Raw genomic sequence first — 20,655 nt, forward strand, 5'->3', positions numbered from 1 at the left:
CTTGAATGGACTTCATTCAATAAGGTGGACTCTTGTCCTCACACTTTACCTTGTTATGACTGAAAGGTCCCTTATTGAAACCTTGGGTTGATTAGCACCCCAGAACCATTCTTTAAAGTCAACTCTTCAGAATTTGGACAACCTCAATTTAATTGCCCCTATCTGCTTTCCACCTACCCAAGATGGAATCCCAATCTGTTAACTCAGACCTTTGGTGCATTTTCCAGCTCTATGTCTTTTTTTTATAATTAGGAAAAAAAACAATCTAATGTTGCAGAGCCTAGGCAAGGCTTAAAGGCATTTGACAAGGTACCCCATGCAAGGCTTATTGAGAAAGTAAGGAGGCACACAATCCAAGGGGACCTTGCTCTGTGGATCCAGCACTGGCTTGCCCACAGAAGACAAAGAGTGGTTGCAGACAGGTCATATTCTGCATGGAGGTTGGTGACCAGTGGTGTGTCTCAGGGATCTGTTCTGGGACCCCCTACTCTTTGTGATTTTTATGAGCGACCTGGATGAGGAAGTGGAGGGATGGGTCAGTAAATTTGCTGATGACACAAAGGTTGGGGGTGTTGTGGATAGTGTGGAGGGCTGTGAGAGGTTACAGCAGGACACTGATTGGATGCAAAACTGGGCTGGGAAGTGGGAGATGGAATTCAACTCAGATTAAGTGTGAGGTGCTTCATTTTGGTAGGTCAAATATGATGGCAGAATATAGTATTAATGGTAAGACTCTTGGCAGTGTGGAGAATCAGAGGGATCTTGGGGTCCGAGTCCATAGGACACTCAAACCTGCTACGCAGGTTGACTCTGTGGTTAAGAAGGCGTATGGTGTATTGGCCTTCATCAATCGTGGGATTGAGTTTAGGAGCCGAGGGGTAATGTTGCAGCTTTTTAGGACCCTGATCAGACTCCACTTGGAGTACTGTGCTCAGTTCTGATCACCTCACTATGGGAAGGATGTGGAAACCATAGAAAGGGTGCAGAGGAGATTTACAAGGATGTTGCCTGGATTAGGGAGCATGCCTTGTGAGAATAGGTTGAGTGAACTCAGCCTTTTTTCCTTGGAGCAACGGAGGATGAGAGGTGACCTGATAGAGGTGTATAAGATGATCAGAGGCATTGATCTTGTGAATGGTCAGAGGCTTTTTCCCAGGGCTGGAATGGCTAGCATGAGAGGGCATAGTTTTACGGTGCTGGGGAATAGGTACAGAGGAGATGTCAGGGGTAAGATTTTACTCAGAGAGTGATGAGTGTGTGAAATAGGCTGCTGGCGACAGTGGTGGAGGTGGATACAATAGGGTCTTTTAAGAGACTCCTGGACAGGTATGTGGAGCTTAGAAAAATAGAGGGCTATGGGTAACCCTAGATCAGGGGTCGGCAACCCGCGGCTCTTTCATCTCTGTGCTGCGGCTCCCCGTGGTTTGTTAGTTTTTGAAATGTAATTCGAAATTTGAAGATTATGGTGATCTTGTACAATCTAAATAAAACGTTGTGGAGACCCCATTTCCGAACCGGCTCACAATTAGCCACCGTTCCGGCTAAGGGAGATAGCCTACGGGGGTTTGTGAGTACGTGTCTTTTGGAGCATCCGCGCCCATGGGGACGGGTTGAGGGAGGCTTTAAAGCAAGGCTGTTTGGTTCGAATAAAGTTATCTTTGACTGCAGTGTCTTTATTTTAGTGCTGCGTGTAGCACACCGCTACAACGTGTTTTTTTATCGCTATTAATATACATCACCACTGCCAATGCCTGACACCCGCCAGTGCGCGATTTCTTTTAATTCTTCGATCCAAGGTAGGCTAACTATGGAGTAACCTTCAATCCAACGTCTTTTTTGCGGAGTTCAAAATGTTTTTGTTGCATGCAGAAATGTAATTTCGTTTTCTCTGCAGGAGTTCATCAATTTCATAAATGCAACACATTATAGTTTGTTTATACATAGCATAAAGGCAAAAAAAAACTGTATAATGCAGTGTTATTTCATTTTAAATGTCAAACGGGTTTTGTGGCTCCCAGTGTTTTCTTTTCTGTGGGAAATGGGTCCATATTGGCTCTTTCAGTGGTGAACGTTGCCGACCCCTGCCCTAGATAATTACCAAGGTAAGGACATGTTCAGCACAGCTTTGTGGGCTGAAGGGCCTGTATTGTAATGTAGGTTTTCTATGTTTCTAAGGCCCCAACACAGCATTAAAAAAATTAAATACTGTAGATGCTGGAAATCCAAAATAAAACCTAAGAGAATGCTGGAAAATCTCAGCCAGTCAGGCAGCATCTGTGGAGAGAGACATGCATTCAAAGTACCATGTCAAAGACAGCCACATCTCCGCAGCCACGAGAACATTTTGGCTTCCACCTCTGTGCCCCCATAACTTCTCACCAAAACTTGAATGAGCTGGCTCACTTGGATGAACACAGGCCTCAGGCCTGACATGTGGACATCCTTCACAGACAGAGTCATAGAAAAATACAGCACAAAAACAGGCCCTCCAGCCCATGCTGAACCATTTAAACTGCCTGCTCCCATCGACCTGCACCAGGACCATAGCCCTCCATATCTCTACTATCCATGTACCTATCCAAACTTCTCTTAGTGTTGAAATCAAACTTGCATGCTTCACTTGTACTGGCAGCTTGTTCCACAATCTCTCACAACCCTCTGAGTGAAGAAGTTCCCCTTCATGTTCCACTTAAACTTTTTACCTTTCACCTTTAACCCATGACTTCTGGTTGTAGTCCCATCCAACCTCAGTGGAAAAAGCCTGCTTGCATTTACCTATCTATTCCCCTTATAATTTTGTATACCTCTACCAAATCTCCTCTCAATTTTCTACATTCTAAAGAGTAAAGTCCTAACCTATTCAATCTTTCCTTATAACTCAGGTCCTCCAGACCTGGCAACATCCTTATAAACTTTCTCTGTACAGGATACTTTTTCAACATAACGTCAATGCATTGATTTATGAAGCCCAATGTGCCAAAAGCATTCTTCACAACCCTATCTACCTGTGATACCACTTTCAATGAATTATGGACCTGTATTCCCACATCCTTTCGTTCTACCACACTCCTCAGTGCCCTACCGTTCACTGTGCAAGACCTACCATGGTTGGTCCCACCAAAGTGCAACACTTTGCACTTGTCTGCATTAAATTCCATCTGCCGTCTTTCAGCCCATTTTCCAGCTGGTCCAAATCCTGCTGCGGGCTCTGATAGCCTTCCTCGCTGTCCACTACACCAAACTTGAAATCATCTGCAAACTTTCAGATCAGGTTTACCACATATTCATCAAGATCGTTGATATAGATGACAAACAACAACAGACCCAGCACTGATCCCTAGTCATAGGCCTCCCGTCAGAGAGGCAACCATCTACTACCTGGCTTCTCCCGCAAAGCTGATGTCTAATCCAATTTACTAACTCCTCTTGAATGCCAAGCGACTGAACCTTCTTGACCGACCTCCTACGAGTCAGCACTGGCCACAGGTTATTTGCCATGGAGGCCAGTATAGCCAATGCTAACCCAAGTTTCAATATGAACTTGCTGTTTTTACCGTGGCTTCAAGGCACTTCAAGTGACTGCTACATACACACGTTTGTCAGCCAACGTCAATAGACTGCAAAAGAAAAAGTAGCAGGAATTAAAACCCCTTGCTGCTGTCTTGGCATTCAGTAACATTACTGCTGATCTCAAGGCTTCCCTCGTAGTTGCTCCTCTCTGCGCATTATGGTGCACCAGGTGGCATTTCTTTAGTACTTTGTCTGTTTTTTACAAGGCTGAGTTGCTGGCTCGACACTCAACCCAGCACAGATGGAAAGCATGCAAGGAGCAGGCTGGATTTGAACCCAGGACCACTTGCCTTGAAGTCCAGTGCAGATGCCACTACACCGCCTCCTAGGCTTCCCTCCTAGTACCCCTCTAAATTGAGTTTTATCTGACACGAGGGTGCAGAATGCTTTTACTTCGTTACTGACTGTAATAGTTCAAATCTGGAGCATACCGTCATCCTGCTAAACAGCTGTGCTCCTGTCCATACATTTCATAAGGTCACGAGTTTAATACAGTAGGAGCGCTCAAATGAATTTTTTTGAGCTCAACGCTCCCACCTCCAATACAATCCAGCTCTCAGAGCTGAGTGCACATCCCTTTTAATCAGTCGTACGTGTGATTAGCACCAACTTAGTTTTCCAGAGCTAAACCAAAAAGCTTGCAGAATGATTTCACATGATTACTGTTCTGGACTTGGTGCTGTGCAGAGACCCATTTCCCTGTTCTGATACCATTCCTATTGACAATGCCGGTGAACTCCCAGTTGCTTTTTTCCCTCTTAGAGGTCACGTACACCCCCTGCCAGCTCTCAGGCTGTGGCTAAGTGGCCCCAGTGAGGGCTTCCAGGGAAAGAGAAAATAAGCGGCTTTTGGGGGGAAAATTAGCTCTGTTTTCTCTTCTGATCCTAATCTGGCTGCAATCCAAGCTACAAGCGTTTGAAATGGGTGAATGGGAACATTTCTCCTGGCTGTCTTGGGAGGAAATGGGATCTGACAAATAATTGGAAAAGGAAGAAGAAAAAATAAAGAGAAAGGAAAGAGAGACTGGAATAAAGTTCTGTGGTACTTTCAACAATTTCATAACATCCCCACGGAGCCAGTGAGGTACTCCTGAAATGTGGTGCAGTCCAAAGATAATGTGAGAAACAAAGCAGCCAATTTACACACAGCAGGCTCCCAGACACTGTACAGTGTTGGTCCACTGGAGACACAAGACACTGGAAACTGGAGCAATAAACAAGATGCTGGAGGAAGTCAGCAGGTCAGGCGAGTATCCATGGAGGGAAATGAACAGTCGACCATTTGGGTCGAAACCCTTCATCTGGACTGCAAGTGCACAGCTGACATTTGGGATTATTCCAGTGGTGAACGTAGAACAGTGCAAGCACTGGGCAGGCCATTTGGCCCACAATGTTGTGCAGGGTACTGGTGAGGCTACACCTGGAGTACTGTGTGTCCTTACTTGAGGAAAGATATACTAGCTTAGGGATGAAGCAGAGGAGGTTCACCGGGTTGATTCTGGAGGGGATTAGCCTATGAGAAGAAATTGAGTTGCCTGGGACTATAATCACTGGAATTCAGAAGAATGAGAGAAGATCTGACAGAAACATACAAAATTATGAAAGAGATAGATAAGGTAGAGGCCGGAATGTTGTTTCCACTGGTAAGAGAGACTGGAACTAAGGGAAAATGCCTGATGATTTGTGGGAATAGATTTAAGAGAGAGATGAGGAGAAACTGCTTTTTTCCAGAGAGTAGTGACCCTGTGGAATTCAGTGGAGGCCACATAATCAAATACATTTAAGAAATAGATAGATTTTCGACTATCAGGAGAATTAAGGGTTATGGAGAAAGGGCAGGTAGTTGGAGCTGAGTTCACGGCCAGAACAGTCATGATCTTATTGAATGGCAGAGCAGGCTCAATGGTCAGATGGCAGACTCCTGCTCCTATTTTGTATGTTCTTGATGGCTATTTATACTAAATGTCCTCCTCCCGATTATAGTCTGCATCCCTCCATTCCCCTCACATTCAGATTCGAGGTTAAGGGATAAAGGTTGCTCACGTCACCAGGAAAAATGCTGCTTCTTCAAATGAAATTGTGTGCTCTTTCATCTCCAAAACAATAGGCAAGAATCTTCACCACACACTAAAAAACAGCATCTCTGACACTACAGCACTGGGTGTGTGTGGAATCTATAATCATTCTAACTCGGATGTAAGAGAGCCAGAAAATGAGACACATTTCAGGGAAAGGGCAAAAATCTTTAGTGCCAAAGAGATGATTAAGTTTTACACTGCTGTGCCTACCATTTGAAAACGTAAGTCTCCTCCTCTGCACTTTCCCAAATACACTGCGAATTTCTCATTTTCATGATTGATCCAATTTTCCTTTGAAAGTCAGTTGAATTTGCTTGTACAGCCTATAGGAGAACATTAAATGCATTTGACATTCCTGTATTACAAGAGAGCTTAACCAATTTATAATAAAAAGGTTAACACCTCCATTAAAACAGTGATATGTCAATCAAGCATTTTAAGCATTTCTCTGTTCAGACCAATAGGAATTTTGAAGCTTAAGCATTAAGCTGCTCCTCTCCATCTGTCTCTGTGTCCACTATTACTGAGGCAGGTCGCTGCTCATTCGAGGAAAAGACTTGGTAAATAATTTCTCATTTATTCCAATAAAGAATCATGCAGCAGGCAATGGTCCTGTGCTCCAGTACAAAAATGGTGCGTCTAGCTAATAATAAACACAAGAGAGTCTGCAGATGCTGGAAATCCAGAGAAACACACACGCACAATGCCGGAGGAACTCAGCAGGGCTGGCAGCGTCTATGAGGAGGAATAAACAGATGACTCTTTGTGCTGAGACTCATCATCAGGACTGGAAAGGAAGGGGCAGAAGCCAGAATAAGAAGGTGGGGGTAAGGGAAGGACTGCTAGTTTCTTCCTCCTCCTTTTCCAGTCCTGATGAAGGGTCTCAGCCTGAAACATTGATAATTTATACCTCTCCATAGACGCTGCCTGACCTGCTGAGTTCCTCCGGCATTTTGTGTGTGCTTCTCCAGCTAATCACTCTGCTCACCTTCATCCTGCAGAGTGAGATGCTGGCTCGTCTCCGGTAGCTCCCATTGCTGCTAGCAACATCCCGGTCAGTGACTTCAACTCATCATCAAAGCAGCTGGACAGCAACAAACTAGGTAGCATCTGCAGACTCCTGATGGAAATGTTAAGATGGCAAACTGTGTCAAGTACAGGAGTACACAGTTCTGCCATGTCCCGGGTATACTTCTCTGATCACTGCCTCCTTCCTGTGACCCCCAGGAAGACATGAAAATGGACTGTCAATTGCTGTCCGTAGTAAAACACTAGGGAACTGAAAAGAGTCTCCAGGTTATAGAATGCAAAGCTTCTCTCTCTGTCTCCCCAAAGCAATCAAGACATTAACCAAAAAGGTTTCTTCAATGGTGTTCAGAAAGCAAGTGATGATCAGAGGGGGAGACATCAACTCACAGAAAGCATCAGAAACTGCTCCTTGTGCAGTCGATGGGAGTGGACGTAGAAGAGGAACTTTGAGGGGGAAACAGACAGATACCAGCCTGGGCAGAAAGTACCAGGAGAAGGAGGTTTACAGAATTTTGAATGACGCTACCATTTTCTGCTTGGAAGATCATCATCTGTGACCAGTGGAGCTGGCCTTGGGGGTCAGAGGCAATTGCAGGAAGAGCAAGATCAGGTTCTCTGCACGCTAGTCTGACCAATCCTCCACTCCCTTCACTGGTGGGTCTGGTCACCCGAAGGTGCTGGTCGCAGAGAAACCGAGATGTGCGATGTGGAGTGGATAGCCCAGGTGAAACAGAGGTTGGGAATGCGTGAGCGAGGCCCCCCCCCTCTTGATGGTAGGATGGACCTGGTCCTTGGGTGCAAGGTGCTGTACTCGGTGCAGCTGTGGTCCATACCGTACTCTTCTGTCAGCGGAGCAGACTTCTGGTTTATCTGGAGATCCAGAACATGGATACATGGATCCAGTTCATGTCACAAAGCACAAGCCCCCATAGAAATGGGGGGGGGGAGTGGGGAGAAACATATTCTCATCCTGATGACTACCTTTGGGTGTGGCTGTACCAAGCTGTGAGTGTACCCTGAGTACAAAAGCACCCTGTGTCACAGTGAGCTGAGGTTCTACCTGCTCCCAGAGTTACGAAGATGGGACGGGCCTTGTTGCCTGGCAATGTCCCATTCAGTTGGACTGTGCCACGCTATCAATCGTTTGTAGGAATAGTTCTGCAGAAAACACTTTTGACCAGAAGTCAATCAGATAGTGGTTGTCACAGAATACCCTGCAGATCCTGTTGGGGCAGTGGGATGGTTTCTGAACAGACTGCACAAACCATCTGGCAGAACGCCTCACCAGAACTCAGAGGGTTTGTAATGCAGGAGTACATGCTGAGGAACTCACAGAAGATAGATGCAGCCAACGCTAAGGCTTGCTGGGGTGGACTGCAGTCTAGGGCCCTTCTATTGTGTTTCCTTGTACTTACTGAGAACACTCACAAGAAAATGAATCTCAGGTTTGTATATGGTGACAAATGTACTTTGATAATAAATGTATTTTGAACTTTGAACTTCACCCACTGGATAATGTGTAATTACCTTTTGGATTGTTGCTCAGGAATAAAGCGCAAAGAGACAAATTGATGTCATGCTGATGTAATGAGAATCCTGAAAGAAAATGGAATTAGACAAGTAACCCACACAAAATGCTGAAGGAACTCAGCAGGTCAGGCAGCATTAATGGAGGGAAAGGAACAGTTGATGCTTTGGGCTGAGCCCCTTCATTAACTGCTTATTTGCCTCAATAGATGTTGCCTGACCTGCTGAGTTCCTCTAGCATTTGGTGTCTGTTGCTCTAGATTTCCAACATCTGCAGAATCTCTTGTGTCAAATGGAGATGATAAACCTTGTGCCAAGAATGATAACACGTAAGGATACCATATACGCTGTATAACCATGAATGCATGAATGAAGTATTTGTTGTTCAGTCATTAGTGTCGAGTCCGACTCTTCGTAACCTCATGGACCACAGGGTTTTCATGGCAAGATACGGAAGTAGATTGCCAGGCCTTTCTTCTGCACAGATACTGCTGCTGCCCAGGATGGGACCCGGCTGGGTTTGAACTCAGGACCATCTGCCTTGAAGTCCAGTGCTGATGCCACTACACCACCAGCCAGTGAATGAAGTATAGTTCCTTCAAATAAATAAAACTGGCGCCATCAACTTGGCAACCTGCTTCTCCTCTCCTGGTTTGAACTTCCATTGACACCAATGGCACCAGGAAAGTGATAGGGTTGTGGATGCACGCCACTGGCTAATGTTAACATGCACCTCAGTGGGCCACACAAAGTTGACGGAGGCCAGTTAACCTACCAAACCCAAGATGGCTTTTTGATGGAGCTGACGACTAGTCTCACTGTCTGTTCAAACCCCTGCAAAATCTGTTTTATGAAATCATAGATGAAGTCATACAACACAGAAGCAGGCCCTTCGGCCCATTGAGTCTGCATTGGCCATCATTTACATTGATCCCATTTTATTCCCCACAGTCCCATTAACTCCCCCGAGATTCTCCCCCTCACCTACAGACCGGGGACAACTTACAGTGGAAAATTAATCTACCAACCCACACTTCTTTGACACAGGAGCTCCAGGGGTGTGTGTGTGGGGGGGGGGGGGGGAAGGTGGGGAAAGAGGGGTCAGTGGAACCCATAGAGTTAGAGTGAGAACTCTCAAGCTCCATGCAGTCAGCATCCGAGGTCAGAATAGTGAGGGTGTAACTCCATGAGCTACATCACTGTGCCGCCCAAGTAGTTTGAAAGTTACTATTGAATTAGCACCCACAGGAGGTCCACTGCAGATCATAACAACTCACTGTGCATTAAAAGAAAACTGACACCTCCCTTGTTCTATTCCAATTTACTTTCAATCCCTGCTGAACAGCTACCAACCCTCCCACCTGTGGTAACAATTGCTCCTTGTGTACTCTTGAATAAACTTAAGCTTGGATGAATCTAAAAACATCCTTTGGCTGCTAAAAGATCTTGCTGCTCTTCAAGCTCACCAAAACATATTTGCAGTTCGCACATCTCCTTCCTGCGTAACCCTTCCCTGGCAAGCTGAAAGAGGCCTTCCTACCCACTGTTGTCATGATTCCAAACAAACCAGGGTGAAAGATGGTTTACAACAGGGATGTGTGTTGGGGGATGCGAGCAAGAGGCTTGTGATTGAGGCACCAATATTGGTCACATGGAGAGGACACTTGAACGCTGACTACTCTGTGTCGTAGAAACATAGAAAACCTGCAGCACAATACAGGCCCTTCAGCCCACAAAGTTGTGCCGAACGTGTCCCTACCTTAGAAATTACTAGAATTCCTCACAGCCCTCTGTTTTTCTAACCTCCATGTACCTATCCAGGAGTCTCTTAAAAGACCCTATCCTATCTGCCTCCACCACCGTTGCCGGCAGCCCACTCCACACACTCACCACCCTCTGAGTAAAAAACTTGACATTTCCTCTGTACCTACTTTCAAGCACCTTAAACTTGTGTCCTCTTGTGGCAACCATTTCAGCCTTGTCGAAGAGCTTAATTGCAATCATAGTACTTATAAAAAAACTCCTGCAAAGTGCTTCTTGTTCTGGTGTAGGATGTGCGAAACACTATATGAATGCAAGTTTTTCTTCATAGTAACTGGAGGAGACAACCTGTATCCATTCTACCTCTGGATGCACAAGAGACTACAGCTGCTGGAATCCAGATGGTCTGTCATCGGTGAACTTGACAATGTGATTACTCGGGTGCTTGGCCGTGCAGTCGTGTGTGAGCAGAGTGTACAGCAGTGGGCACAGCACACTGCCCAGGGGACACCCATATTCAGGATGATGGAGAGGGAGGAGTGGTTGTCCATCCTGACTATCTGAGGTCTGTTCGTCAGGAAGTCCAACACCCAGATACACAGAGGTGTATTTAAACCGAGGAGTAGGAGTTTGTTCACCAAGGTCTGTGGGACAATAGTGTTGAATACTGGACTGAAATCCAGAAACAGCATTCAGACATAAGTGTCCGTGTTTTCTAGATGTGTCAGGGCCAGGTGCAGGACAGATGCTATGGCATCCATCGGCGGTTTTGCTGCTGAGTGTCCAGTGGGGCAGGAATGGAGTTTTTGATATGTGCCATTATCGGCTGTTCAAAGCTCTTCACGATGATAGTGGTCAGTGCCACTGGGAGGTAGTCGTTTAGTTCTTTGGTACAGGGATGATGGTGGCTGATTCGAAGTGTGTGGGGACAGCAGCCTGGGTGAGTGAAGTGTTGAAGATGTCCGTGAAGACATCAGTCAGCTGTGTGCACACTCCCTGAGTACCAGGCCTGAGATGTTGTCTGGCCCGGCAGCCTTACGGGGGTTGACTCTGCAGAGTCCTTCTCATGTCTGCCACTGTCCCCACATGCTTCAAATCAACCACCATCATCCCTGTGCCAAAGAACTCTACACCTTCAGAACTAAACAACTTGGACACCAATCATCAGGAAGTGCCGTGTGCATTTCCGGTCACTGCACTCTAGGAAGGGTGTTTCAAAGGTACATTTAATGTCAAAGAAATGTATACAATATACATCCTGAAATGTTTTTTCTTCACAAAACATCCACGAAAACAGAGGAGTGCCCCAAAGAGTGAATGACAGTTAAATGTTAGAACCCTCTCCAGCTCCCCCCATCCACAAGCAGCAGGAAAGCAACGATCCCCACCACCCCCACCAGCAAAAAGCATTGGCACCCCCCCACGAGCACTCAAGCGTGCCGCAAAGCAACAGTAAAGACACAGAGTTGCAGTATCCCGAAGTCTACTCGTTCACCCGGTATTCGACATACCACAGGCTCTCCCTCTTCCTAATAAGGGAAAAAGAGGTGTCCCCATTTCACAGCGAGAGGGGAGACATAACAAACAACTCACTGGTTTACGATGTTAAAAGTCCGTTGCGTCGTTTTTTCTGAGCTCTGTGCCCAAAGAACTTGTGTCTCCGGGCACACGGCCAGCAGCCAGATCGCAATGGAGAGAGTGCAGAAGAGATTCACCAGGATATTGCCTGGACAGGTGGGAAAGAAAAACAAAGGAAGCAGTGGAAACAGCAGGTCAGGTTAGATCTGTGCAAAGAGACACCAAATTAATGCTTCAGATCGAAGACCCTTTGGAAAGAGAGAAAACAGATAAGTTACAGAGATGGTGGGTGAGGGATGGTTAGGACAAGGGAAATATCTGCAATAGGGTTAGGCTGGGATTGGCTAGGTTTACCATGGGAATAAGTGGCAGTCGATGGGTTAATGCAGCTATTAGAGAGTAACACCGTGGGCAAAGGAGTGTAAAGCGTCCCAAAGCGCAGGGGTGTGGGGAATGCACAGTAGGCTAGGCTGTACTAATGGAGAGAGGGGAACTGAGTCAATATCACAGACGAATGACGGACAGAACTCCCCGATGCTGGTACCGACAGTGTGAATTGAATATTGAGTCCAGAAGGCTGCAACGTGGCCAGATGAAAGGCGAGGTGCTGTTCCTCAAGCTTGCCTTGGACCTCATGTGACAGGGCAAGAGATTAATGACCAGTAGGTCAGATTGGGTGTGGGCTGGTGAATTACTGGAGCTCATGGTCATCGATGTACTAAACATAGGTGCTTCGCAAAGCTGTGTGTGGGGTCCCCAGTGTAGAGGTCAAGGGGAAGATGCTGTAGAACACTAGGGATGGAAGAATGGACCAGAGAGTCATACTGGAAATCCCTCCCCCCTCCGCCTTGAAATGCTGAAGGGAGGAGGGGAGTGTGTATCTGCAGGTTGAATCTTGTTTAAGGTACCGGAGATTAGATTTTCAGATCATGGAGACAGGCGCTTCCGCCCATCGTGTCCCTGCTGGCCATCAAGTCCCATCTACACTAATCTCACGATCCGCAGTGGAGGCAGAGCAGGTGAGCCCTTGAATCACCACCGTATCGGAGGCTGTGCACCAAGTCTGGTAGATTGGATTGGTGTCGACAGGCTGGAATGAACATTGTGCCCCGATTCACCCACGCACTAGAGAACAATCTATAGCGACAAATTAACCCACCAGCCTGCACGTCTTTGGAATGTAGGACGAAACCAGAGCACCCGGTGGGGGGGGGGGGGGGGGGGAGGATCCCAAACAGTCGGAGGGTGAATTTGCAAACTCCATGTAGACAGTGGCAGGAGGGTGGGATCGGACTCTGATTTCTGGAGCTTGAGGCAGCTGCTCTACCCACTGCATCACCTGTGGTGCCCTGTCGTGGGCACGTGCAATTTAGGCTTCATGACTGAGGTTTCACAAACCCTGGGGTCCCTAAAGTACTCTGCAATCTGATGAATACTCCTGAAGTATCGTTCACAGTGCAGTGTAGGGCAGAGGAAGCCAGACGGTGCGCAGCTCAAACAGATAGCAATAGGCCAGCTGTTAGAAGAATCCATTGTTTAGAAAGATATCTTCATCAGAATGCAGATTCTGTTCCTCCCCACAGATACTGCTTGACCTGCTGAGTGCTTCCAGCAGTTTCTGCTCTTATTTGGAGGGTTGAATGATGGTTTGGAGGGTTCGGGGGGGGGGGGGCGGGAGGGGGTAGCTTGACTATCAGAACAAGGCCAGCTTAACTCGTGGGCACTAATGGTTAGACTGGGGAGGGGCGATGTGCACATGAGAGCCCGGCTTGCAGGCTGTCACGTCCTTTGGGAGTCAGCATCCTGCAGTGGGTATAGCACTCCCTCAGTCCTGGCTCCCAATGTGCCTGTCGCTCTGTTCTCGTGCCCCTGCTTGGAAGCCATGGTTGGGGGGGGGGGGGAGTCTACTCTTTATGTTCTTCTGTTTGAGTTCACAGTGGGGATTGAACATAGGACATGCAGTGTTGTGCCAGCCTTTTAACCCACTCTAAAATCAATTTAACCCTTCCATCCAACATAACCCTCCAGTTTTCTATCATCCATGTGCCTATCTGTTTCTAAGTGCCCCTAAGATATCTCCCTCTATCATCACCATCGTTCTCTGTGTAATAAAATACATTCCCACCCTATACTTTCCTCTAATCACTTTAAAATTATGCCCCTTTGTATTAGCCCTTTCCGCCCCGGGAAGAAGTTTCTGGCTGTCCACTCGATCTCTGCCTCTTATCATCTCGCATACCTTTATAAAGTCACCTCTCATCCTCCTCTTCAGAGAGAAAAGCTGAAGCTTGCTGAATGTATGACATAAGACATGCTCTCTAATCTAGGCAGCTAGGTAAATCTCCTCTGCGACCTCTCTAAAGCTTTCACATCCTTCTTATAACGAGGCGACCAGAACGGAATGCAACTCTCCCAGAGTGGTCTAACCAGGGCTTTATAAAGCAACATTACCTCGCAGCTCATGAACTCAATCAAGAGACTGCTGAAGACCAAGCCGCCATGCGTATTCTTAATCTTGTCAGTTTACACATCAACTTTGACAGAACTAAGGACGCATATCTCATTGGTTATCAGGCGTGATTAAAGAGTGAATGTGGGGAAATATGGCGACACAATGGGACTTTCCTCGAAGTGAGTCCCCCTGGAATGCCGTGACTTCTCAGGAAATGGACTGACAAGGTAGTGTAGAGGTGATAGAGCCAGGCTAGGTAATGATAGGCTTTTGGGTAATGCCATATTTTGCATTTTGTGACCTGATTATCCACATTAAGCTGCGTTATTTATTCCACAAAGAAGCAGTGGAATCAGAAGTGAGAAACAACTTGTAAAGTACGTGCTGCAACAGAGGCAGCTGTTATTTGGCTGCTGTTTCATTGTTGTGAGCATTTTATAAGACCCTTCTGCTAGTTCCTTCACTGCTGTGGTTAACCCTTTAACTGCAGTGGTTAACCAGCTTTCCTTTCCGCTTTTCACATCAACCACTCCGAGTGGGCGTGTGTTCCATTCTCGGGGTAAAGTAGTTTCTCCTGATGTCTCTGCTAGATTTAATGCTTATGGACTTGAGATCTAGCGTCCTCTGCCTCTGTCTTTTCGAGCCTTTCATGAGCGGCAATACAAGTGGATATAGAGTGGTGAGGAAGGCGTACAGCCAGCCTGCCCTTGCTGGTTGGGGCATTGAGCACTGAAGTCAGCAATTCTTACTGCAGCTTTGGCTTGGTGCATTTCTGGTTGCGCCTTTATAGAAAATACGTGGAAGTTTTGGAGAGGTTGCAGAAAAGATTCACCAGGATGTTGCCTGGACTGGACGGTATGAGCTACAAGGAGAGGTAATTTTTCAGCTCTTTAAAACTCTGGGGAGATCGCACTTGGAATATAGTTCTGGTCATCTCATTATAGGAAGGATGCGAAAGCTTTAGAGAGGGTGCAGAGATTTACCCAGATGTTGCCTGGATTAGAGAGCATGGTTTATGAAGAAAAGTTGAGTAAGCTAGAATTTTTCTCTCCGGAGTGAAGGAGGGTGAATGTTGACTTGATAAAGATGTACAAGATAATAAGAGGAATAGATTGTGTGGATAACCAAATATTTTTTCCCAGGACAGAAATGGCTAATATGAGGGGGCATAATTTTAAGGTGAATTGAAGGAGGGGATAACAGTGGGAGGTTTTTTTCTCTTTTAAACACAGAGAGTGGTGGGTGAATGGAACGTGCTGCTGGGGGATTAGGTAGAGACATTACACATGGTGGAAACAGATATGATAGGGGTATTTAAGAGGCTGTTCAACTCAAGAATATGCAGGGATGGAGGGGAGATGGATCATGTACAAGCAGAAGGGATTTAGTTTAATTTGGCATCACGTTTGGCACGGATATTGTGGGCTGCAGAGCCTGTCCCTGCGCTGTATCGTTCTGTGTTCTGTGATAGCTTGCACTTAGAGAGCATTCCTCAAGAAGCTTTTTAAAAGGGATTAACCCTTGCATACGGCTCATATTCTATACCTTCACAGTACAGTCCGGGCCAATTCTGACCCAGCTCAAGAATCCCCTCATAACAAGTGTCTATACCAAATTTTGAACCACAGATCTATTTAGAATGTATTAAGAGCCTATCTGACATTAATAAATGGGTGATTAATCCTTAATTAATGTTTCAGAGATCTAAAATCCATTTCAATAGATACAGGTCAAATTTGAGCCATAACAGCTTCAATGCACAAAAATTTGTAGCACCTGTACAAAAGTATAAAATTTTTAAATATTTTCATTTTTGCACATTTTGGGTCTCTTTAGGAAAAGTCATCAAATTTTGGCTTTAAAAAAATGGTGTTTAGGGTGTTTTTACTGCTGTCAAATGTCAAAACGGGTCAAATTTGACCCAAACAGTATGTAAGGGTTAAAGGAAAGAATGGCATTCAAAGCAAATGAGTGGCTGGCAGACGTACATTAAATTTACTTGCAGGCAGAGTGGTGGGTGAGTGGGGCTAAGGTTATTCTGGAGATGAACACCAGGTAAAGGAGCAGACAAAGGTGACATGAACCTGTTAAAAACTCTGCCTTATCATATTTTCATAAGATGGTGGTGGCGATTTGGCTCTTTGAGTCTCTGCTCTCTCTTGGAGCAATCCCATTCCCTCACTTGTCTTCCCCGTTATCTATCTTCTCGTGTGCCTCCCTTCTCTCTATCTTCTCTTTGATGGCTTAGAGCCAGCGAGAAGTGAAGGGAGGGAAAGGATCTTAAACTGAGACACAGTTTGTGAGGAAAATACAGTTTTTACACACTGCATGGAGGCTAGAAGTTGTGAGCTTCGGGGGACAGCGACTATAGTCTCTCACACTGAAGTCCTGATTGGTGTCTGCATCTTGGTCAAGTGGTGAGACCTTCCTCAGTAAATCTACCGGCAATAACTTCCTCAACATTGTGAGCTGCTCTGCGAGGAGTCCACACTGACAGTACCAATGTTCTCCCTTGCTCGCTGGAATGCCAGTTTTATTTCAAGCATTTGCAGTCCTTTATCGGGGGGTGGGGTGGTCATGACAGAGTGGATGTTTTCTGCTGTGGGAGAAACTAGAATTAGCGGTCACTATTTTAAAAATAATGGCTTTGGAGCTTGCCCATTCAAGGCAGAGATGAGTCAAAATTATTTCTCTCAAAAGATAGTGAGTCAACTCAAAGGACGGTGGAAGCTTAGAATATTTTTATATTCTCTAGTAAAGCATGGAATATTTTAAAGACCGAAATAGATCAATTCTTGGTACACAAGGAAGTGAAAGATTACTGTGAAGATCACAAAATAAATCTTCAGATGCTGTAAATCTAAACTAAATGCAGCAAGCACTGAGTATCTCTGTCTGTATTAAGAAAGGTTATTGAGATAGATAGGAATTGCGTTAAGGTTGTAGTTAGGTCAGCCTGGTGGGGCAGGGCTGAGTTGCCTGCTCCTGTGCGTCTGTAGCGTAGTGCTCAGCGCAACGTTTTACAGCAAGATTGGGGTTCAATTCCTGTCTCTCCAGCTTCCAGCATCTGCTGTCTAAAATTCAAGCCAGGCTTGTTCAGGAATGGAGACGAGAAGCTGTTCCTCACACACAGACTCATGGAAACCTTGAATGCCTCCCTTAAAAAAAATGCTGTTGAGCAGATGGGGTGCAACTGAAAATGACAAAACAGATTGCACTTTGTTCAGATGGGGGATGAGCAGGATTAGAGCTGTTAATAATAGAATAAAGCAAAACACAAACCGCTGGAGGAACTCAGCAGGTCAGGTAATATCTGTGGAGGGAAATGGACAGTGGTGGGGCTCATCACCGACAATGAAGAGAAGATGTGGAAGAGCTCGAAGCGTGGTGCCAGGCAAATAACTTTTTCCTCAATTGGAACAAAACAAAGGAGATGGTTATCAACTTCAGGAAAACCCGCGCCACCCACACCCCTCAACATTGGCGACACAGCAGTGAAAACTGTAAGCAGTTTCAGACTCCTGGGAGTGCATATCACGTACAATCTCTCACAGTTGCAGAACACATTATACACAATCAGAAAAACTCACCACCGCCTCTACTTTCTGGAAGTTGAAGAGAGCTTGACCATGCACATCTAAACTCGCGTCGTTTTGCAGAGCACACTAACGAGCATGCAAGGTGCGGAAAATGCACTGTGGCGGAGAGGAAGACCCACACACCAGCTAGTCAAAACTGCCCAGTGTGTCACCGGCACCAGCTTACTCACCAACACGGATATATATACAGAAAAGTGCTGGAACAGGGCCAGCAACCTCATGAAAGATCCCACCCACCCTGCTCATGTTTGTCCCCCTCCCATCAGGGAGGAGACTGCGTAGCATCCAAGCCAGGACCACCAGACTCAAAAAGAGTTACTTTCCCCAAGAGTAAGGCTATCCAACTAACCCTCCATCCACTAACCTACCACCCCTCCGCCACTACTTTATCATTTTCTGTCAGAGCCACCTTATGTACAGACACTCCTGTGCCCAGTGTCACTTTATGGACATAAAAGCTATTTTATGTATTTATATTTATTGTGTTTTTTAAAAATTATTACTGTATTCTCACAATTGTGTATTAGAAGTGACATTAAACAATTTTGATTTCTTTCTTGATTACTTGTCTACCTCAATGGTATTGAGTTTGAGAGGGTTGAGAACTCCAAGTTCATTGGAGTAAGCATAACCAATAGCTTGTCCTGGTCCAAGAAAGCACATCAGAGCCTCTACTTCCTCAAGAGGCTAAAGGAATTAGGCATTAGTCCTTTGACCCTCACCAACTTTTATAGATGCACACAACAAATCATCCTTTCTGGATACGCCGTGGCTTGATATGGTAACTGCTCTGTCAAAGAACGCATGAAACTGCAGAGAGTTGTGAACACAGCTCGGCACATCACAGAAACCAGCCTCCCTTCCACGGACTTAGTCCACACTTTTTGCTGCCTCCATAAAGCAGCCAGCATAATCAAAGATCCCACCCACCTTGGGCATTCTCTCTTTGCCCCTCTCCCTAGATTCAAAAGCCTGGCAGCGCATACCACCAGGCTAAAGGGCAGCTGTTATAAGACCATTGATAAGATGGACCTCACATTACACCTTGTTACGCCTTACACCTTAATGTCTGTCTGTACTGCTCCTTCTCTGAAATTGTGGTAGTGAATTCTGCAGTCTGGCTTTGTTTTCCTTCGTACTACCCCGACGTACCGATGTAATTAAATAATCTGAATGGATAGCAGGCAAAACAAATTTATTCACTGTCCCTCGGTACACATGACAATAATAAGCCAATTTATTATCCTCACATTCTCTGCCATCTTTCACTGCTTGAAGGGAGCAGCCCTCTCAGCGAATACTTTGCCAAATTGAACTAATTCTCTTCTGCCTACTCATGATCCCTATCCCTCCATATTCACGAAGCTATGTGAAAGCATCTTAAACACCTATTATATCTGCTTCCACTACCACCCCTGGCAGCAAATTTAGGCACCCACCACTCTGTGTAAAAATTTGCCCTGCACATCCCCTCTCATATCTGATATTTCTACCCTGGGAGAATCTTCTGACCATATCCCGCTCAGAATTTTATAAACTTCTCTCTGGTCTTCCCCCAGCCTCTGACGCTTCAGAGAAAAGAACCCAGGTGTGTCCAACTTCTGCTTATAGTTCATACCCTCCAATCTAGGCAGTGTCCTGGTAAACCTCATTGGCACCCTTTCCAAAGCCCCCACTTCCCGGGCACAACCTTCCCCACCATCGAGGATATAAGAGCAGAATTAGACCATTCAGCCCATCATGTCCGCCCTACCATTCTATCAGGGCTGATATTTCCCTTCTCCACGCCATTCTCCGGCCTTTTCCCCCTAACCTTTGACACCCTTACTAATCAAGAACCTGTCAACCTTCATTGTAAATATTCCCAACAGTCGTCTGTGGCAGTCAATTCCACAGATTCACCAGGCTTCATTTTCAAGAGGCGGTGCTCACTCAAGCCCTAAACAACCGGGGCATGCCATCTTCTCGTTGCTGCCATCGGGGGAGGTACAAGAGCCTGAACACCCACTCTCAACGTTTTAGGAACAGCTTTTCCCCATCACCATCAGATTTCTGAACGGTTCATGACTGCATTGTATTTTGTACCATTTAATTGCTTTGTAATTTTATCTCTTTGCACCGCATTGCTGTCGCAAAACCACACATTTCAGCTCCTACAAGTCAGTGATAATAAACCTAGCTCTGATTCTATGATGGGGCGATCAGATTGCACATCATACCTCAACTACAACCTCCTGCCCCTTCCCACCCACTGGATTTAGAGTCCCCTTCAGTCATCGTGATAGCCGGACACACCCCTCTATACCTCGCCTTGCTGACAGTAGCCAGCCAAATTCCAGGAGCTTTCAAACACCTGACTTCCCGCTGCCAATTACTTCCTCCACCGCTCTCTAGATATTGTTTAAACAGACGTGAACTTTACGTTCTGATGACTTGACCTTCCCCCCCCCCCCCCACCCTTGGATATGCCGGGACCGCTTGCCGCTGAATTACCCCCTCCCTCCCCTTAAAAGAAGGCTCAGGGAAAACGGTGCACATACCCACTGTTGGCTGGGCAGGGCAAAAGAGGTCAAGATATCTGCCATTGCTCCAAGCATTTGCTCTGCCCGGCCAGGGCTCCGCTGAGGGGCTTTCATTGCAGAGTGCAGACCGTCTCTCGGTCCCTATCGGTAGCTGCTCTTTCCAAGCAGCCCGGACTTTCGGCCGACTTATTGCTCTTTTTAGCTCTGTGAGAAGAGATGTCTCTTTAAATGTCTTCTCGGTCCCAAGACCATTGAACTCTGTACGGGCTGAATATTCTCTTGCAATCGCAAGTTCGAGGTGCGCTGTCTCTCAGTCCGTCAAACTGTTGCAATGCACGTCGGCGGGTGGTGCATGCTGGCCAGTAACTACTTGGTCATTTAGGAGGGAGGGTGTTCTGATCCGAGAGATATTTTTTTTAATCTTGAGAGCAGATAAGGGGTGAATCGCAGGCTGGTTCAAGTCTCCCAACTCTGCAGTCTCTTTCCATGTGTGCGTTGGGCTTTGAGAAGGGCCATATGGTTTGAGTAATGTACCGTAAA

The 20,655-nt window shown here is 46.1% G+C and overlaps 1 protein-coding gene across 2 annotated transcripts in view; it reads right to left on the minus strand.

Annotated features, from left to right (window-relative positions):
• Positions 1–20,271, minus strand: part of LOC132384724 (rho guanine nucleotide exchange factor 25-like) — a 407,339-nt gene extending 387,068 nt beyond the window's left edge. The window contains exon 1 of one of the 2 annotated variants that reach the window (XM_059956128.1): positions 20,134–20,271. In XM_059956128.1, coding sequence (XP_059812111.1) covers positions 20,134–20,229 — 96 coding nt within the window. In that variant the 5' untranslated portion in view covers positions 20,230–20,271. The remainder of the gene's footprint in view (positions 1–20,133) is intronic. The other variant, XM_059956127.1, reaches the window with a different exon arrangement.
• Between the last annotated feature and the right edge of the window lie 384 nt (positions 20,272–20,655).

The sequence above is a fragment of the Hypanus sabinus genome, chromosome X1 (assembly GCF_030144855.1).
Source record: "Hypanus sabinus isolate sHypSab1 chromosome X1, sHypSab1.hap1, whole genome shotgun sequence".
In the NCBI taxonomy this organism is placed as follows: domain Eukaryota; kingdom Metazoa; phylum Chordata; class Chondrichthyes; order Myliobatiformes; family Dasyatidae; genus Hypanus; species Hypanus sabinus.